This window comes from Aspergillus glaucus (assembly GCF_001890805.1).
Source record: "Aspergillus glaucus CBS 516.65 unplaced genomic scaffold ASPGLscaffold_7, whole genome shotgun sequence".
Lineage (NCBI taxonomy): Eukaryota > Fungi > Ascomycota > Eurotiomycetes > Eurotiales > Aspergillaceae > Aspergillus > Aspergillus glaucus.
The window spans coordinates 1,016,549-1,034,611 of NW_019170459.1; the positions used below are offsets into that span (position 1 = coordinate 1,016,549).

The window sequence follows — 18,063 nt, forward strand, 5'->3', positions numbered from 1 at the left end:
CTATAATGTCTAACACCATATCTCTTACACCAAATGCGGCTTCCGTAGCCTGCCAATCTTATCAGACCAATGCCATATCGCCCAGATCAACACCGTGACAGCCGTCAAGGGAATCGTAATGATCCAGTAAATCCAGAAATGGTTCGAAACGGTGAATTCTTCTTCTGATCCCATGTCGAAGAAGTTCATTCCGAAGAGGCTCTATATGTTTATTATATTAGTTCGTCCACTATCCCTGGTTGTTGAGGCTTGGTTGGGAACTTACGGAGACATATGACCCTGGTACATAAACCAGACTGACGATTGCGATGGTTTTCATCATGGCGTTGTCGCCTTGCGCGTTTGTTCCGAGGTTTTGGGAGACGATGTTGAATGCCTATCTGAATCAGTCATCGTTCACACTAGAAGAATATAGAAGGGATGCTCACCAAATTGATTTCGTTCTGCAACCTCTCACTCAAAGATGCAGACCTCGTCTTCAGAGAATGTATTTCTTTAGCCAAAAACAGCAGATCCTGCTTGTTTTGAAGGCAAATCATGCGATTCCGCTTGGCAGGTCCAGTATTACCGTCATAGTACTCCGTTTTCCAGGATATCTGTGCCTGAACCAGCCGATCCAGCGTATGTTCAGCGACCTGTAGAATCTCATTCGCATGCGAAACATGACGCGCTATATCGTGTAGGTTGGGGAAATTAGGCGCCGGGGGTTTCTTTTGATTTCGTGCCTGCAAAGTCCGGAACATTGGAGAATTGGAATCAATTGAATCGCTCTGGGAAGTCGTAGTCAAAGACAGTGTAGAAGTATAATCAGGACGCACCTTTTCCACTGGCCGTACAAGGTTTCGTATAGACCAAACCGTATCGTCGTAGAGAGACTTTACCTGGCGAGAGAGAATGGTATGCCAGATAAACGGGTTCTCGTTGTCATGGCGAGAACAGGAGAGTGATTTGCTGGTTATTGAATCTTCGTGGTCGCTGGGGAGGTCGATGAAGAAGACTACTTGTTGGCCGGTTTTTGCGTGGAACTGGACCAGGACTGATACTTGGAGCCACCTGTAGGTGATTTCTGGGGATTCTTCGTTTGCGTCGATTTTTTTGATTTTGAAGCAGCTCCATGATACTGCATACTGTATCAGTAGTGTGGGTATTTTGGGGGGCGGTAGGACTAACTATGACTTGCTATCTTGCCCTCTTCGTCGATTATATATTTTGAATGGAAGGAGCCGTTGAGGTCGGCGTTGATGACGGGGTAGAAATCATCGGGGAAGTAGATATATTTCTCCGAGGTGTTGCAGGTGTCGATTGCTTTTATTGTTGTGAATCTATTATACGTCAGAAGGATGCGTATTGTGGCTGATGGACGGAGAAATGGCATACATGACAGTTGTGGAGCGGCGAGTTGCATCCTACTACTCATCAGCAAGACCAATACATATTGGTTATCAGATGCATTTACCTGGATTGCATGGCATAACTTTGAGCATTCTCCTTCCCAATCTACGCCTGCAGAAAGTCAGTGGTTGGCTTTTGGCTGTATATATGTTGAAATGTACACACCACGCGGATGGTAGACCCTAACGTCGTCGGCACTCAAGCACGAACTCCATCGTGCAGATTCCTCGTCACTGCTTGGTGATGGCGAAGATAAATCTGACATAACATATGCCATTATATATAAAATGATGTTATAACCAGGGGTATATTGCAGTCCAGAACAGAAAACGAAAGAAAGTGGAAGGCTGGGGATTTTATCTGACCCAAGTGGCAGTGTGTGTTGATTGCCGCAGCCTTGTTTGTGTCTTCAGCCAACCACCTGAGATATATAGACACATATACGGTGGAGAAGCAGTAAGCGCCAAAATGCGGAATAGCGCATTGCCAAAGATCAAATCAAAACGCCGTATAGATACAGATATCCCAAATGGTGTCATAGACAAATGTACATAAGTTCGTATATATCCAAGGGCAATCAAAAGAGGGGAGATCCAAAATAGAGAACGAGAACAGCAATTATTCTTCTCTTCGTAGAAAATCGGTGTCGCTCTCTCTGCTGTTCCTCCGCGCTTCTTCGACTATGCCTTCGATGCCTTTTTCTTTGAGGACTCTCTGAGAACAGTTAACAAGAAATCGATGTATAGAGAAATAGTCGCATACATTCAAACATGTCTTATACTTGGAGAAGAGGTCCTCGCATTCGTTTGATGAGGTTTTGCCTCGAAGGTATTCTTCATAATGTCAACAAGAATCATTTTCGAGTCGATAGATGTCCCAGACATACTCTCACTGTACCACTTGAGGAAACAAGTGTCATATTTTCTGAATTGACGGTTAGTAGTTTATCATCTCAGTGATAGTAGCGAACTCACTCTTTGATATCGTTGCACTCCGGAGCTATCGAAGCTGCCATCGTGTTATTGTTCAACGGTGACGCTTCCAGGTTTCCCGCGCGCTCTCCCATCGTCAGTGTCGTTTATTGTCAATGCCTATAGTCTAATATGAAGAGAATAAATCAATTGATCAAGCTTTTGTAGTTATTCTTCTGTAGAGCGGATCGTCGCTATGTCAGAGGATTTCTAGAGCTAATCCAAATATAGTAGGCGGTCAGTATTGATTCCGCCGGCCGGGCTGTTTCTCCACCTCCGAGGAATTATTCTTGCATTTTTTCATTTTCAAGGCGAAATTCTCTGATTATCGCCAGCATCTTCTACGCCGTTATTATTATCTTATTATTTCTGGCAGGAAGGCTGCAACTGGTCTGGCCGCAACCATGGATTCCGCGGCGGATTTCTCCCAGTTTGATGGACAATTAAAATCGTCACTACTGCAGGTCACGCGCACGATTAACCAGCTCTCCGCGGGAGATCTCACCTTCCACCGTTCTGCGAACAGAGAACTCGACGAAACCTTCAACGAGGAAAGCGGAAGACTTATTTCCTTGACCTCGTCACTCCTCAAGGCCGCGACGACAGGAACGGACCTGCGACCGCCGAAGCTGCGCAACAATGAAGAATCGCTCGAAGACAACTGGAACGGCGTGGTAGATGTCATTGATGCGTTGCTGGAACGGGCGGATGCATGTTTGGATGAATTCACCGGTGTGATTAAGAAATTGAGTCCCTCGCAGGAGGATCAGAGTGCGAAGGCTGCTGCGACGAGGAAACCGACGAACAAATTCCCTACCGTTTACGATTACGGGCCGTCGAGGATCCCCAAGCCGCAGTTGTCATTCGAGCGTAAGACGGATGCTGCCGATGAATCGCCTTTCCAGCCGTTACTCAAGACCAAGCCGCATGCGATTGTTCCGTTGGAGGAATCCATGAAACCGGACGAGTTAGGTGGTTATAGGAGCCCTTACGCGACGGAGATTCGCACCGCCAAATATCCTTCCTCGACATATGACGTTTCTCCTCCGATTGAATATTTACCGTTTAATTCGACCAAGGCTACGTTTGTGGATACAATGGAAGGGGTGATGGAGATGTTGGGCGAGCTGAAGGCAGCGAAGGAGATTGCGATTGACTTGGAACATCACGATGTGCATGCGTATCACGGTCTTGTGTCGCTGATGCAAATCAGCACTCGAGAGAAGGACTGGGTGATTGACACGCTCAAGCCCTGGAGAGAAGAACTTCAGGTGCTGAACGAGGTGTTTGCCGACCCGAGCATTCTCAAGGTGTTGCATGGTTCGTCGATGGATATGATTTGGCTGCAACGTGATCTGGGCTTGTATATTGTGGGTTTGTTTGATACCTTCCATGCCGCCAGCGCATTGGGTTACCCGAAACGGAGTCTTAAGTACCTTTTGCAAAAGGTTGTCAATTTCGAAGCCGACAAAAGATACCAAATGGCCGACTGGAGAATACGTCCCCTTCCCGAAGGCATGTTCGACTACGCTCGTTCGGATACCCACTACCTTCTCCATATTTTCGATCACCTCCGTAACGAACTTGTTCAGCAATCGACGCCCGATAACAACCTGATCGACTACGTTCTAGAACAGTCGAAGAACGAGGCTTTGCAGCGCTATGAGCGCCCAGTGTACGATGCAGCCACCGGACAAGGGGCAGGCGGCTGGTACGATTACCTGTGCCGCAACCCAGCGGTCTTGAGCAAGGAACAATTCTCCGTCTTCCGGGCAGTCCACCAATGGCGTGACGCGGTGGCCAGAGCCGAAGATGAGGGCGTGCAGTGCGTATTCCCCAAGCACATACTATTCAAGGTAGCGCATATCATGCCGCTTGAAATGGGCACGCTGCTCAAGGTCCTTTCGCCCGTTACACCGATTACGAAGAACCGATCATATGAACTTTTGGAAGTGATCAAACAAGCCAAGATCGACGGTGCCAACGGACCTGAATGGCGCGACTTCATCAAACCCGCCAAGGCCGCAGCCGGCGCTCAGATAGCTGCCGAGTCTGATCTTCTGGAGATCGATAATCCCATTGCTGAGCGGTACGAAGTATCGCAGTTCTGGGGTAATGCGCTGGCAGCGCAGTCCCAGGAGCCGCTCACACCGCCCGAGTACTCTGTTGTGGCGTCCGCGGAGGCACTACGGCTTTCTTTACCGCTACCTCCCATGCCAAAGACGGTGACGGAGGTTACTACGGCTAAGCCACCGTCTCCCAAACCTGCCGCACCCGCACCCGAACCCGGACCGACAACAGAGGAGGAACAAGAAGACCCGAACAAGCCGTTCACCGTGAAAGAGAGGGGCGGGCCACGCAAGCGCAAAGCGGAACGTACACCAGGTACAGATGCGACCGAACCGTCCGACGAATCCGACATTCTCTCTCTGGACGTAACCGACGAAACCACGAAGCCCAAGCAGTCCAAATCCGAAAAGAGGAGGGAAAGGAAGAAGAACAAAGCGCCCAAGTTGGAACAGGACCAATCGGAGGAAGCGCCGTTTGACTACGAGGCTGCGGCGTCTGTGCTGCATGCACAGCCTGCACAGCACGAAAAATTGACACGGCGGACGAAGAAGAAGCCTTTCAATCCGCAGTCGAAGCTGTTGGAAACGCCGGCTGGAGCGCGCAAGTACCAAAGGGACATTCCTGGAAAGCAGGCTACCTATCGGTAGATATGGTGTATTTTTGTATAGTCGTTGCATAGTGTTTTTAGCGATACCCGTTCAAAAAAGGTATTTTGGTTACAAGATCAACGACCACGACCGTAGAGTGTCTTTCGGCGCTGCTTGACCATGTAGGAATACATCATGATGGCGCCTGAATTGTAAGCATCGCACCTAGTATGGTGGAGGCGGGGCAAGACTTACCAGGCACATAAAGCCCCAGACAGAAGTAGTAAATCAACGACGGCGTGGTATCAGCCACTCGCGCAGCACTATACATCAAAAACCACTCACCCCCAATGCCAACAGGGTACAGCACAAAAAACAACGAATACCGCAACCACTTCAACCACCCAGGTACAGAGACTGACCCCGCCAACAGAATCACAAAATACGAATACCGCACAACATCCGCCAACGACCAGGCAAAAAGCATAGCCGCATAGACACTCGCCCCGAGTCCGAGCCCGGGCTCGGGTGCATGTCCGACTCCGACCCCGGAGGCCGGAGACGGGAAGAAAAGTTGTGGGTAACCCCGGTCAATGGCCCATACTTGAACGCAGCGGGTGAAGACCTGCGTAAAGGTTGTGAAGACGGGGGCGCGGGTTATTCCTACATGTTGTTAATTTTATTTTTCCTATAAGAGGTATTTTTTGGGAGCGAGTAGTATGTACCCAATGCAGCGTGGAGGATTTCGGCAATGGCCAGGGATTGAGTACCCCGGGCCCAGGGTTCGATAGATGGGTACAGAGAGGAAGGGGAGGTGGTGAGGGTGGAGACGAGGATTCGGGCCCAGAGAGCGGCGCTGAGGAAGTTGTAGAGGGTGAGGTAGAGGGATTTCATGTTCATTACTGGTTGTGCAGTGCAATAATGCTATGGGCTGTGGTGGTGAGAATTTTCATTTTCATCTGCAGGTAATAATTTCCAAGGCGGTCTGAACCATTAATGCGGAGAGCCGATCACCCCTGAATCGAGTCCACATCCAGGCTGTACCAGAGGTACGGAGTAAAGCATTCATATCGGAGGACAGGAATGAATAATATGGTAGGCAAATGCAATATCGTTGACCATGGGTGATTTACATAAAAAGTTAGCAGTGATCAGACGATCCGTGGTTGTCATTTCTCACTCTATACACATGATGTCATCGAGTCAGGGCGTTGATTGGCCGTGCACGACGCAGGTACCGCATTCCCCTGATTGTACCGAGTGCAGATTGAGTGCGGAAGATATCAAAAAGACAGCAAAAAGAAATGTGTTACATTGCAGGACCCTTACAAGTACAAGTACAGTACCAGTACAAGTAGTACATGCTAAATTAAGCGAACGATAGACATCTTATCCACACGCTTTGACCGAGGTCACTGATAACCGCCGTCCAAATCGGGTTAGTGTGTCAATCAATCCACGTATGGATCCCAAAAGAGTAAGAGGTTACTCTCGACACTGGCTGAGAGAGAGTGATTGATGCAGTGAGAATGCCCTCGTTCTACACAGTAAGAGGCAATTTCATACAAAGTACGACGCTCGAGGCATCGTTGTGATTCAAACTAAAGGCAAAACAAAGACTGCGGCAGGTGATTGCCCTTGCATTGGCTTGCATCGACCCTCGCACCGGCGTCAGAAACGTTGGGAGGCAGTACAGTCGCACTGGTCGGATGACAATCTCCCGTTGTGTATAGAGTAAATAGAGCATGTGCATGTATAAGTGCATTATGATCATTATTATTCTCATTATATGATTACAAGTGATTACTTGGGAGTTGGCTGGGGTGTACTCCGTACTTATACTTAAGGTACTCATGCTTATGGGTCCACCGCCCTCATCCCTAACACTAACTTAATCAATCCCCTCTCTCCCCCATCTATCCCAACCCTGTCTTTTTCCTTGTTTTTTATTCAATATCCTCCTTCTTTCTTCTCTTTCCTCTACTTCGTTCAGTCATTATTTCCCCTTAAATCGCTCTCTCACTGTTACCGTCACTGTCTTTACCAATAGGCAATCCGTTCCTGACCCAAATCCCCATTCCTTAGTCAGCTGCTCTGTCTCTGGCTCTTGCGCTCCCTCCCTACTTTATATCCGACTACTGATACACTCTGGTATGTATATCTTCTTTGCTTCAATTTCTGCTATATCTGCCTCTCTTGAATCGCTGTTTTCTTCTCTTCTGTTTCTCGTTTTCGTTACTCTCTAATACGGGCCCGAATCGCATCCACTCCCCGTTCTTCAACTCCTTTCTCTGCGGATCCTGAACCCACTCCCCTCTCCCCTCGTTTCGACTCGACTTCTTTTTTTTTTTTTTTATTTTTTCTCACACACTTCAGCCCTCTTACTCTTCTCTCTTTCTAATAATATTCACGACTGACTTGCGATCGCTTTTCTATGTTTTAAAGGGATTTGTTTGCTCTATTGACAAACATAGTCGTGTGTCGTTCTCCCCGTCCAGACTCACTCTTTCTCAAACGCGTGCGATAAGGAGGTACGACTGTTGCGTGATTGGCGTCCAATGATCCATGTCTCTTATATCCTAAACAATCGGATTCTAATAATTTTCACGCAAAAGAAATCTTAGCAACAATAGGTCAACTTGTCAGCTGTGGAAAGCAAACTCAACCCCTTCGCTGATCGACCGGTCGCTGGCGCCCTGTCGTAAACTCTTCGACTCGCGCCGCTGCCCTCTCCCTCGGGACTCACTTCACATCTAATAATGCCCGTTGCTACGATGCTCCAACCGGCCTCGAGAACTTCTACCTCGTCTTCGTCATCCTTCCAACCCATCACCCGTCAGAACACCATGTCTTCCCACGACACTCGGTCCCTCCGTCAATCCAAGCGGATGTCGGTCACGGCCTTGTACCTGTCTATGTCGGCCAAGGACCGCGACTTGGAAATTTCAGATGACCTTGCCAAAGGTAATTGCACTCTATATTCAATTGCGCAACGTTTAATTGACCATATACAACAGCCCAGCGGCATTTGCGCGATCTGAAAACGAAAATCTCCTCCCAATCCAAGAAGAACTTCGTCCTCGAAAAAGATGTGCGATATCTCGATTCGCGGATAGCTTTGTTGATTCAGAACCGGATGGCGCTGGAAGAGGTAAGCAAATGCCCTTGGTTCCGGCTCGTGGTCGTGGATACTGACTCCGATCTATAGCAAAACGAAGTTGCCAGCCACCTAGACGACACCGCGGATCCGCAGGAGGGTTTCTTTCCCAACGACGATAAGACTCAGAAATATGGAAACCTGCTCTTCCTTCTCCAGACCGAACCCCGTCACATTGCTCACCTTTGCCGACTTGTCTCTATGGCGGAAATCGATTCCCTTTTGCAGACCGTCATGTTCACCATCTACGGAAACCAGTACGAGAGTCGCGAAGAGCACCTGCTGCTGACTATGTTCCAGTCGGTCCTGACCTATCAATTCGACAACACCCCGGAGTTCTCGTCGCTCCTGCGTCAGAATACACCCGTGTCGCGCATGATGACCACCTACACCCGTCGCGGCCCCGGTCAAAGCTACTTGAAACAGGTTCTCGCCGACCAGATCAACACGTTGATCGAACTGCGCGACGTCGACATGGAAATCAATCCGTTGAAGGTCTACGAATCCATGGTCAAGCAGATTGAAGAGGAAACCGGGTCCTTGCCCGACGACTTGGCCCGATCGGTCACGGCAGAGACGGCCGCGGAGAACAAGCAGGTACAAGCCATTATCGCGTCACGGTTGGAGATGTTGACGAAATTCGCGAATGGCTTCCTGACCACCATCATCAACTCGGTCGATGAGGCTCCTTACGGTATTCGGTGGATTTGCAAGCAGATCCGGAGTCTCACGCGGCGCAAGTATCCGGAAGCGCAAGACCAAACCATCTGTACACTTATTGGTGGATTCTTTTTTCTGCGCTTCATCAACCCTGCTATTGTCACTCCCCGCTCGTACATGTTGATTGATGCGACGCCCACCGAAAAGCCCCGTCGCACGTTGACCTTGATCGCCAAGATGCTTCAGAACTTGGCTAACAAGCCCTCGTATGCCAAGGAGCCGTACATGCTTGCGCTCAACCCGTTCATCGAGCAGAACAAGGAGCGTGTGAACAAATTCATGCTCGACCTCTGTGAAGTGCAGGACTTTTACGAAAGCTTGGAAATGGACAACTATGTCGCTTTGTCCAAGCGGGATCTTGAGTTGCAGATCACGCTGAATGAGATGTATGCGACGCATAACTTGCTGGAAAAGCACAGTGGAGCCTTGGCGGCTGCAGACCAGCACTCGCATCTGCAGGAACTCCTGCAGGAACTAGGCTCCGCACCGCCCCAGGTCCCGCGCAAGGAGAATCGAACAATCACTGTTCCTCTCTTTAGTCGTTGGGAAACAGCCTTGGATGACTTGACCTCTGCTCTTGACATCACGCAGGAAGAAGTATGTTTCATGGAGGCCAAGTCGACCTTTGTCCAGATCCTTCGGTCCCTGCCACCAAATTCGTTGATCGCTCGTCGTCCACTCCGCCTTGATCGCATTGCTGAGGCTGCAGCCACCTTGCGGAATGATGCAGTGATGGTACGCAAGGGAATCCGCACCATGGAGCTCCTAAGTCAATTGCAGGAGCTGGGCGTTATCGATCGGGCGGATGACTTTGGCCTGCTCCGGGATGAAGTAGAGCAAGAACTGGTGCACCTCGGGTCTTTGAAGGAGAAAGTATTGGACGAGACCAAGAAACTTGAAGAAGTTTTCTCGACCATCCGCGACCACAATGCGTACTTGGTGGGTCAGTTGGAGACCTACAAGTCCTATTTGCACAATGTCCGCAGCCAGTCGGAAGGCAAGTCGCGGAAGCAGCAGAAGCATCAAGAGCTTGGTCCCTACAAGTTCACCCACCAACAATTAGAGAAAGAGGGCGTCATTCGGAAGAGTAATGTTCCAGAGAATCGCCGTGCCAATATTTACTTTAATTTCAAGAGTCCTTTGCCGGGTACTTTTGTGATCAGTTTGCACTACAAAGGTTTGTTTCACTCTTCTCTTCCACCCCACTACCTCTTAATAAAGCACGTGCTCACTCTCTTGGCAGGCCGTGCTCGTGGCCTTTTGGAGCTGGATTTGAAGCTCGACGACTTGCTGGAAATGCAAAAGGACAACCTCCAGGACCTCGACCTCGAGTACGTCCAGTTCAATGTTACGAAGGTGCTTGCGCTCTTGAACAAGCGGTTCGCTCGCAAGAAGGGCTGGTAATTATACACCCTTCCACCACTTGATGTTAAACGACGTCTTATGAAAAACTAGAACTACTGAATGCCAACGAATCGAAAGGAGAAGAGACGAAAATACCAAAAAAGAAGCAAAAAAATTTCCGAAGATCCCTTTTCTCTCCTGACGAACGATGACCGAACCTCCTCTCCAGCATTTACGTTCTATACAACAGCACGGACCGGATGGGTTTGGGTTGACTAATTATATGTTACGACCTGAAGATGGACGCCTCTCCTATATCTATATCCCGATCTATCGATGCATTGGCCCGAGTAGACGATCGAGACGACTCGTCGCATATTCGGACCTTCCGTTATCCTTGTCCCCGGCTTTATGACTGAGCTGAGGAACTATATCATGATTCCGATGGATCAGGGCATTCCTGCTGGTTCAGGGATCTCGTACGTTCCTAGGGATGTTTTTCATTTTCTTTTCTACCTATGTTATACCCGTTACATGACTTTTCCTGTATTTCTTGTTTGATTTGTGTTCTCTGATGACTTGATTGGCCTGTCTTTTTTCCCACAAACTTAATACCGGCCATTGATTGTTTATATTGGAATCGTTCCAAGGCCTGCCCCTCCCCCCCCCCCTTTTCCTGTAATCTTAGTCGTGTGGCGGTTTTCTACATTTACCGTCTAATTTTTGGTGACCCATCTCCTTTCTTCCGTGTGGATTAGGTCGGGATCGACACCGTGGCCGTGTTTGGCTGTCAATGTGGATGTCTCGTTTTCGTTTTCGTTTTTGCTCGGTTCTTGACTTCCTGTTGAATGTGTTCAATCAATACCCGTATGATTATTTTGTCGTGCAAGAGCTTATATATATATGCAGGCTGTATGGAACGTGTGCCATAGTGTTCTATTAATGTTATCTACCATACTCCATATCCCTAACATGTCTTCGAAAAATGGTCAACCCTACACCCCTGGAGCGGGATGGCCCTGAACTGACAGGCACCCGGCATATGTACCAACCGGCAAGTAATCTACGACAGCTGGCTCCAGTGTAGGACACACTCTGGCCAGTGTGCTGCCCACATTTCATCTTGGCCTACTCCGCAATGTCCGTTACTAGTATCGAGCGGCGCCTGACTCCGTCAGGGTCTATCTACCGAGTCAGGGACAATCTCAACCTGATTTGGCCACGGCGTTCGGAAGGAAATTTGGATTCTGGAATTTGAAATACTGCTTGTGCCCAGAGTCGGAGTTGTTGGAGTTAATTGAACAGGATGCCGTGATATCATGCCTTGAATGGTAATCTCGATATTAAGGAGAGTAGACTATGGGGAGTCCATGATGTCAAGAAGCAACCAATTGATATATAAAGTCTGCACAGTGCTGCAGCTTTCGCAGCAGAGTGTCCTATACATCTTTGTGCACCTCTTGTACCTACAGTTGCATAGACAATGCCAAAGTTAATGCTCGCGGGCCTGGCCCTCTTGGCCGCCAAAGCCACTGCCAAGACCTGCTTTAACAGCACCGTGGAGATCCCCGTTACGTCGCGCAACGGCGTCTTTGACAACCTCAGCACGCCCAAGACCAACTTCGAGGCGGCTGCGTTTGCCATCTCGGCTACTCGTCAGGGCGCTAATGGTACGGAGCAGGCGCTGACTGACTATGCTACTATCTCAAAGACATACAAGATCTCGACGCAGTATTGTATGCCCGATGCTTCTAGTCGCGATGCTCCGCTGCAAATCCTGACGCATGGAATTGGGTTTGATAAGATGTGAGTGGTATTCCCGCGAAGATGGAGGATTGTGGCTGACTCTGGTAGTTACTGGGACCTCCCATACAATGACTTCAACTACTCGTACATCGATAAGGCCCTTTCGCATGGCTACCACACCCTTTCCTACGACCGTCTGGGTATCGGCAACTCCTCCCACGGCGACCCCAAGAACGAGATCCAGGCCTTCCTGGAAGTCTCCGCCCTAGCCCAAATCACCAAGATGGCGCGCAATGGCTCGTTCCCGGGTATCCGCCACAAGCCACAGAAGGTCATCCACGCCGGCCACTCGTTCGGCTCGGGCCTGACATACGCCTTGTCCGCTGCGTACCCCAGCCTCACGGATGGTATCGTCCTGACCGGATTCTCGTTCAACACGAGTTTTAGTTCGTACTTTGTCGCCGGTGCGAACTTTCATCAGGCGAACCAATTCCTCCCCTCGAAGAACACTTCCTCGTCCTACTACCCGCCTGGTTACCTGGTGAGCTCGAACGCCGTCGCGAATGAGTTCCTCTTCTTCACGCCGCCGTACTTCGACCCCAAGATCCTTGCTTTCGCGGAGCAGAACAAGAAGCCCGTTGCCATTGGTGAGCTTTTGACTATGGGTAGTGTGCCCATGCAGAGCCCCTTCACTGGACCGGTTCTGATTATCACCGGTTCGAACGATGTCCCCTTCTGTGGAGGCGATTGCCTTAACACAGGTGGTGCTGCGGAGTCTATTCCCGCGCAGGGCAAGATGGCGTTCCCGTCTGCGAAGGCGTTTGAGGCATACATCCAGCCGCACACGGGACACAGCCTTAACCTGCACTACAATGCGACGGGGTCTTATGAGGTTATTGCTGGTTTCTTGAAGAGCAATGGGTTGTAAGAATGAGTTTGGTTTCGGATTTGTATACGGGATCCTTTGGATCTAATCTAATCTATTCTGTCTAATCTTGATGGAATGTTTATGATACATGAGTACTACATAGTTTATGGCTGTGGCTGTGCTGTTAATATTAATCAATTCGAGAATGTCTCCAATTCATTGGGGCTGCTACTGCCATGTATCGCATTTTCCGTCTTGAAATCTGAAACGCCACTCGAAAGGGGCTGTTGGACGGTGGTTTTACAATAATAGCGATGATAATAATGGATCGATAATTGCCTCGTTGGTGTGTAAATCAATGCATAGTTGCTATGGTGTAGTGTTTTCGGAGCAGAGACACCCAACTGTCAAAGTTCCCATAGAGTCGGTCTGTCACTGACAAGTCATCAAGAACACGATTTAATTATTCTAGACTTTAATATTTCTTTTAATTCCCCAATACTCCTGACCATTCTCAGTCCATCTGCAGAACACGCTCTGGCCTCGTCTTTACCGCCTACTGGACCACCTCCCCTCCGCCTCCCCCCTTAACATTTCAATAATCTGTCCCATCCACCGACCGTTCTGTTCTTCTCTTTTCCCTCCCCACACCTTTTTGTTCTGAACCGATTCTCGATTCTTGATTTTCTGTTATTCTTGACAACCCTCTGAACAAAGAAGAAGTAATAGTCTCTTAATCTCCGAACCGTCGCCATGGCCGCTCCCTCCAAGTATGACGACTACGATTTCCCGACAACCGCCCCAGAGCCCCAATCCGGCCACCCTGGTCACACAACCCCAGAGCAGAATACTGCTGTGGATCAGCTGCGATCGGAGCTTGAGCAGTTGGGTTACACCGAGAGATTGGACACTCTGACTCTGTTGCGGTTCCTGAGAGCCCGGAAGTTTGACATTCAGGCGGCGAAGACTATGTATGTTTTTTTATTTTTTTTTATTTTTTATTTTTTTTTTCTTGTTTGGGGAGTGAAGAATGGAACGGGGAGGGCTAATGTTGGATAGGTTCGTCGACTGTGAGAAATGGCGGAAAGAGTTTGGAACCGATGATCTTGCTCGCGACTTCAGCTATGTTGAGAAGCCGAAGGTTTTCGAGTACTACCCTCAGTACTATCACAAGACGGACAAGGTGCGTTCTCGCTCAGTAATAATTGGGGGTGTACGTTTGGCTAACTGGCGTAGGATGGCCGTCCCGTCTACATCGAAAAGTTGGGCAAGATTGACCTCAATGCCATGTACAAGATCACCACCGCCGAGCGGATGCTGCAGAACCTGGTCTGCGAATACGAAAAGCTCTCCGACCCCCGTCTCCCCGCCTGCTCGCGTAAGGCCGGCAGTCTGATGGAAACCTGCTGCACAATCATGGACCTCAAGGGCGTCGGCGTCACCAACATCCCCTCCGTCTACGGATACGTGAAACAAGCCTCCAACATCTCGCAAAACTACTACCCCGAGCGTCTGGGTAAGCTGTACTTGATCAACGCGCCCTGGGGATTCGGCGCCGCCTTCAACGTTGTCAAGGGCTTCCTCGACCCCGTCACTGTCAACAAGATCCACGTTTTGGGCTCCGGCTACAAGAAGGAACTCTTGGCGCAGGTTCCTGCCGAGAACCTCCCCGCTGAGTTTGGTGGCACCTGCAGCTGCGCTGGTGGCTGTGAATTGAGCGATATGGGTCCTTGGCAAGAAGCTGAGTGGACCAAGACACCCAAGTGGGCGGCTCCTAAGGCAGAGCCGGCTCCGCAAAAGGAGGGTGAGGAACAGGCTCCCCAAGCTTAAGCTTGTTTTTCAATTGTTCAGTGGTTTTTTTTTTTTTTTTTTTTTTTTATCTTTTGGAACATGGTATAAAGAAAGAAAAAGGTTCATCCATTTACCTTCATTCTTTCCCTCCTATTTCTTCCTTTTTCTTTCTTATCTTATACCTGGGTCCGGGCTACATCAACTTGTCGTATTGCTGCTGGGTTGTTTCTGACTCGGCTTTGCCGACATCTGCATAGATTAAGTAATCGTTTCTGCTGGGCCCGTTTTCCCCCTTCTTGTGATTTGATTTCGTGAACTAGATATTCTAAATCTCAGGCGTGATGACGGTGTTGTGTTGATACTAAATGGAGACTGGGGAGTGAATTAATATAAAAGTGACGTGGCCCAATTGGGCGGGTTGGTTGAATCTATGTACTAGTGTATAAGTGAAATGTTTTTCTGCAAGTTCCGCCCGGTTGCCTGATACGGGTACCACCGCTTTTATGAGGGCAACACATGAGTGCTCTGTGAGTGCTCCGTGAGCGTTTTGAGCCACTCACTGATTGCTCACTGAGCACGCACCGGCCGCTCCGGCTGCTCCCGGATACCTGTAGCAGGCTCAGTGAGTGAACCGGGAGTAGCTCTTCCTTTCTCTATATTGTTTTCTCACGTGACTATCACTGGGTCTCTAAAATGTGTACATTAAAGCTTCTTAATTTATGACATAGCTTATCACTTTCGTGAGGGTACCATGAGTATAAGAGCTGAGTAACTTGATTTGGTCACTGCACATGATGGCTATTCAAAGCAGGCTTTCTGGTTGGATTAGGAGGAAGTGGATGGAAGTAAATCCCATCATAGGTCTACTTCAGAGGCTTTTCTCCCTGATCTTGAATATAAATACAGTATACATTCCTTGATGCTAGTCACTACTTCCCACTCTTATAATCTCATCTTGCATGCATCATCTACTATGTCTCCCTTTGTGTCTCCTGTGCTCATATTACAATCGACCTCAATTGCAGAATCCAAAAATGACCAAATGTTCTGACTCCTGGAAGGCCTCCCAGCTTGAAAAGAAAAGAAAAGTTCGCTGTGAACGTCGTCAACAGCGGGGATATGATGCAAATGCCCATTGACAGAAAGATGCTGAATGAACTAGGGGTAGAGCATCAATGGAGACCAAAGAGAAGTATAGAGAAAGGGTGCACAAGTATGAGGAGTACGTCTCTATGTCATTCAGTCATAGGCAGCTCTACTCACATTCATCTCTTAGGTTTCTCATCAAAGAGAAGAGCATACCTGAAGGCTATAAGGTTGGAGAGGGGCATCCGGCTCCGATGCTTAAGGAACTCAAAGAGTTTATCCGCTGGCTCATTGAGTCTATGGAGGGCAGACTTGCTTCAAATGGATGACCGACCATGAACACAATTTTAGTTCGAGCCCAAGAGTTTGTTCCGGGCTTCTTTCTTGAAACTGGAAACGAGATTTCTTCCCATGATCGGACTGACCTCTACTACATAAGCTCACTTTGCTCCCTTGAATGAGTGCTTTTGCTCATATACGGCGGCTCAACACTACGGCAAAGGATGATACATCACAAACACTACCCAGTCAGTCATGTCGCCAACATTCCTTTTAAAACCTCTTCATTATCTAGATAGATTTCCTCTTCTTCTTTCTTCTCCAGATTCGATATTCTCGTCGATGGCTACAATAGTCTAGATAGGAATTCAGTTCGTTATTATCTACTATTCCGAGCTCGTGACAGTCGCTCACTAATATTGAAGTACAGTCGATTTCGAAAACAGTTTCCCCTATGAACACTCACGCATTGTTTCTCGGCTCGTACCCGAAACCACCCTAATCCGTATCAGGTTACTCTGGACACAACCCCTGCTTAGCCGTATCGTCTCTCACAACGTACTGGATTTCAGAGCCAAATGAGTCACGGTAAAATACAGGAAATACCCACAGAATATTCTAGTAGGATTCTCGAGGGGTGGGGGGAAGATCTGGCGATCTGGCTTGATCCATGCCCACCATCCTCCCTTCATCTATCTCTTACAGTACTGTACATGATGAAGGCTGTGCTACACTACTGTAGAGGACTAACCCTGGTAGGCTAGCATAGTCCTCTTTCGTGTCGCCCATGGCTCTTGCTATCTACCGCCGCTATTATTCGTCACTGGCGTTTGCTGACCGCTGGTACTGGGTATTTGAGCTGATGTAGATCTCTAGGCCTTTGATCGTGTGTAGATATGAGCGACAGCCCCTATCATGTTGACTACGTCTCTCAGCCCCAAGAGCTCGAGCCATGGGAACAGGATTCACAATATGCCCTAACCCCCGGATACTTCTGCAGCCCTTATACCACGTGATCCAACTGTAGTCCCTCCCCGTCTATCCTCCTCGACGATGAGCCCATTCCCGCAAGCTGACTTCGACCAAAGACCGTGCCACTGCTCCAGGAATCCGAGTGGGAGCAGGGCAAGATCTACGACGAGGATCCACCAAGCTGTATCCACTACTTCATAGAATGGCGGGTCACCGTCAACAACAAGGCAGTGGTGAAGGACACGGAAGAAGACCTGGTCTTGGCCCCAAGTGCGTACTGGCAGCTTTTCTTGGAAAAGAAGCTACGGGCTGTCCTTGGACAGAAATTCTCCCATGACAGAAGGGTCAGAGCTGATGACACTGCCATTGTTGTGTCAGTCAACGACCGTTCCCAGCGTGACCTGACTAAGCGCTTCAACAAGACGGATGTTGATTGGAATTCAATTGAGAAACAGCTTCGGACGTGGTCGAGTCACTTCTGCCGAGGCAAGAGACTCACACTGAGGATCAGTTTTAATTACGTAGAGGATTGCACTTCTCCACCCGCTGGACGGAAAGTCAAGAAGAGAGGTAAATCGTCTGCCATGAAGAGAATGCTTGGCGATCGAGATATCCAGCTAGACGCTGAAGAATATGCATGTGGTCAGCCATATCCTCCTATCAACATCAATGTCCTCCCATCGCAGTCTCATCTCCCTGGGTTGGACATCACGGCTTCCAAGGCTGTTGACTCAGCTGGGCCGAAAGAGACGGGTCTATTGAAAATTCCCGGGTTCAAAGACGTAGCTGTCAAAGAATACGGTGACTGGCTTGCATCAAGTGTATCCGATGATACCCTCAAGGCTGCATTTCGGCAAGCGTGCGATGTAACGCTGTCAGATGGCTTTGGTCTTGAGCACATCTACAAGGATCAAAATCCGGAATTCTTCGTCAGCAAGGGGATCAAACCCGGAATTGCTCGAACTTTTGTTGAGAACATTCGTGAATGGGTTGAAAGCGTGAAGAAAGCTACGCCCGTCCTTGAGGTAATATAGAATCTATTGTGTCGGCGCTAGGGTAGGCGAAATGGGTGGATGCATT

At 48.9% G+C, this 18,063-nt stretch overlaps 8 protein-coding genes across 8 annotated transcripts; 5 read left to right on the forward strand and 3 right to left on the reverse strand.

Moving 5' to 3' along the window:
- Positions 1 to 24: 24 nt before the first annotated feature.
- ASPGLDRAFT_24765 (uncharacterized protein) lies at positions 25 to 1,669 on the reverse strand (the record flags this gene model as incomplete). The annotated part of the gene is made up of 8 exons (XM_022543415.1): positions 25 to 201; positions 266 to 376; positions 429 to 770; positions 819 to 1,120; positions 1,171 to 1,322; positions 1,378 to 1,406; positions 1,457 to 1,503; positions 1,558 to 1,669. The coding sequence occupies 8 exons, from the start codon at positions 1,667 to 1,669 to the stop codon at positions 25 to 27; spliced, it is 1,272 nt and encodes a 423-aa protein (XP_022402460.1).
- Positions 1,670 to 2,010: 341 nt separating this feature from the next.
- Positions 2,011 to 2,407, reverse strand: ASPGLDRAFT_123483 (uncharacterized protein; the record flags this gene model as incomplete). The annotated part of the gene is made up of 4 exons (XM_022540404.1): positions 2,011 to 2,106; positions 2,155 to 2,225; positions 2,279 to 2,316; positions 2,367 to 2,407. The coding sequence occupies 4 exons, from the start codon at positions 2,405 to 2,407 to the stop codon at positions 2,011 to 2,013; spliced, it is 246 nt and encodes an 81-aa protein (XP_022402461.1).
- Positions 2,408 to 2,767: 360 nt separating this feature from the next.
- On the forward strand, positions 2,768 to 5,080 carry ASPGLDRAFT_34532 (exosome nuclease subunit RRP6; the record flags this gene model as incomplete). The annotated part of the gene is made up of 1 exon (XM_022544444.1): positions 2,768 to 5,080. The coding sequence occupies one exon, from the start codon at positions 2,768 to 2,770 to the stop codon at positions 5,078 to 5,080; it is 2,313 nt and encodes a 770-aa protein (XP_022402462.1).
- A 77-nt stretch (positions 5,081 to 5,157) lies between these two features.
- On the reverse strand, positions 5,158 to 5,914 carry ASPGLDRAFT_123522 (putative membrane protein; the record flags this gene model as incomplete). The annotated part of the gene is made up of 3 exons (XM_022540408.1): positions 5,158 to 5,225; positions 5,276 to 5,683; positions 5,746 to 5,914. 3 exons carry the CDS (start codon positions 5,912 to 5,914, stop codon positions 5,158 to 5,160), a joined length of 645 nt encoding a protein of 214 aa, XP_022402463.1.
- A 1,865-nt stretch (positions 5,915 to 7,779) lies between these two features.
- On the forward strand, positions 7,780 to 10,301 carry ASPGLDRAFT_34534 (Ras GTPase activating protein IRA2; the record flags this gene model as incomplete). Its single annotated transcript, XM_022544445.1, has 4 exons — positions 7,780 to 7,984; positions 8,038 to 8,171; positions 8,229 to 10,074; positions 10,141 to 10,301. The coding sequence occupies 4 exons, from the start codon at positions 7,780 to 7,782 to the stop codon at positions 10,299 to 10,301; spliced, it is 2,346 nt and encodes a 781-aa protein (XP_022402464.1).
- Positions 10,302 to 11,736: 1,435 nt separating this feature from the next.
- On the forward strand, positions 11,737 to 13,145 carry ASPGLDRAFT_169233 (alpha/beta fold hydrolase; the record flags this gene model as incomplete). Its single annotated transcript, XM_022542688.1, has 2 exons — positions 11,737 to 12,047; positions 12,096 to 13,145. The coding sequence occupies 2 exons, from the start codon at positions 11,737 to 11,739 to the stop codon at positions 12,913 to 12,915; spliced, it is 1,131 nt and encodes a 376-aa protein (XP_022402465.1). The 3' UTR covers positions 12,916 to 13,145.
- Positions 13,146 to 13,608: 463 nt separating this feature from the next.
- Positions 13,609 to 14,685, forward strand: ASPGLDRAFT_123635 (SEC14 family lipid-binding protein; the record flags this gene model as incomplete). The annotated part of the gene is made up of 3 exons (XM_022540419.1): positions 13,609 to 13,826; positions 13,915 to 14,038; positions 14,092 to 14,685. The coding sequence occupies 3 exons, from the start codon at positions 13,609 to 13,611 to the stop codon at positions 14,683 to 14,685; spliced, it is 936 nt and encodes a 311-aa protein (XP_022402466.1).
- A 2,113-nt stretch (positions 14,686 to 16,798) lies between these two features.
- ASPGLDRAFT_34537 (uncharacterized protein) lies at positions 16,799 to 18,017 on the forward strand (the record flags this gene model as incomplete). Its single annotated transcript, XM_022544446.1, has 2 exons — positions 16,799 to 16,861; positions 17,100 to 18,017. The coding sequence occupies 2 exons, from the start codon at positions 16,799 to 16,801 to the stop codon at positions 18,015 to 18,017; spliced, it is 981 nt and encodes a 326-aa protein (XP_022402467.1).
- Positions 18,018 to 18,063: the final 46 nt, after the last annotated feature.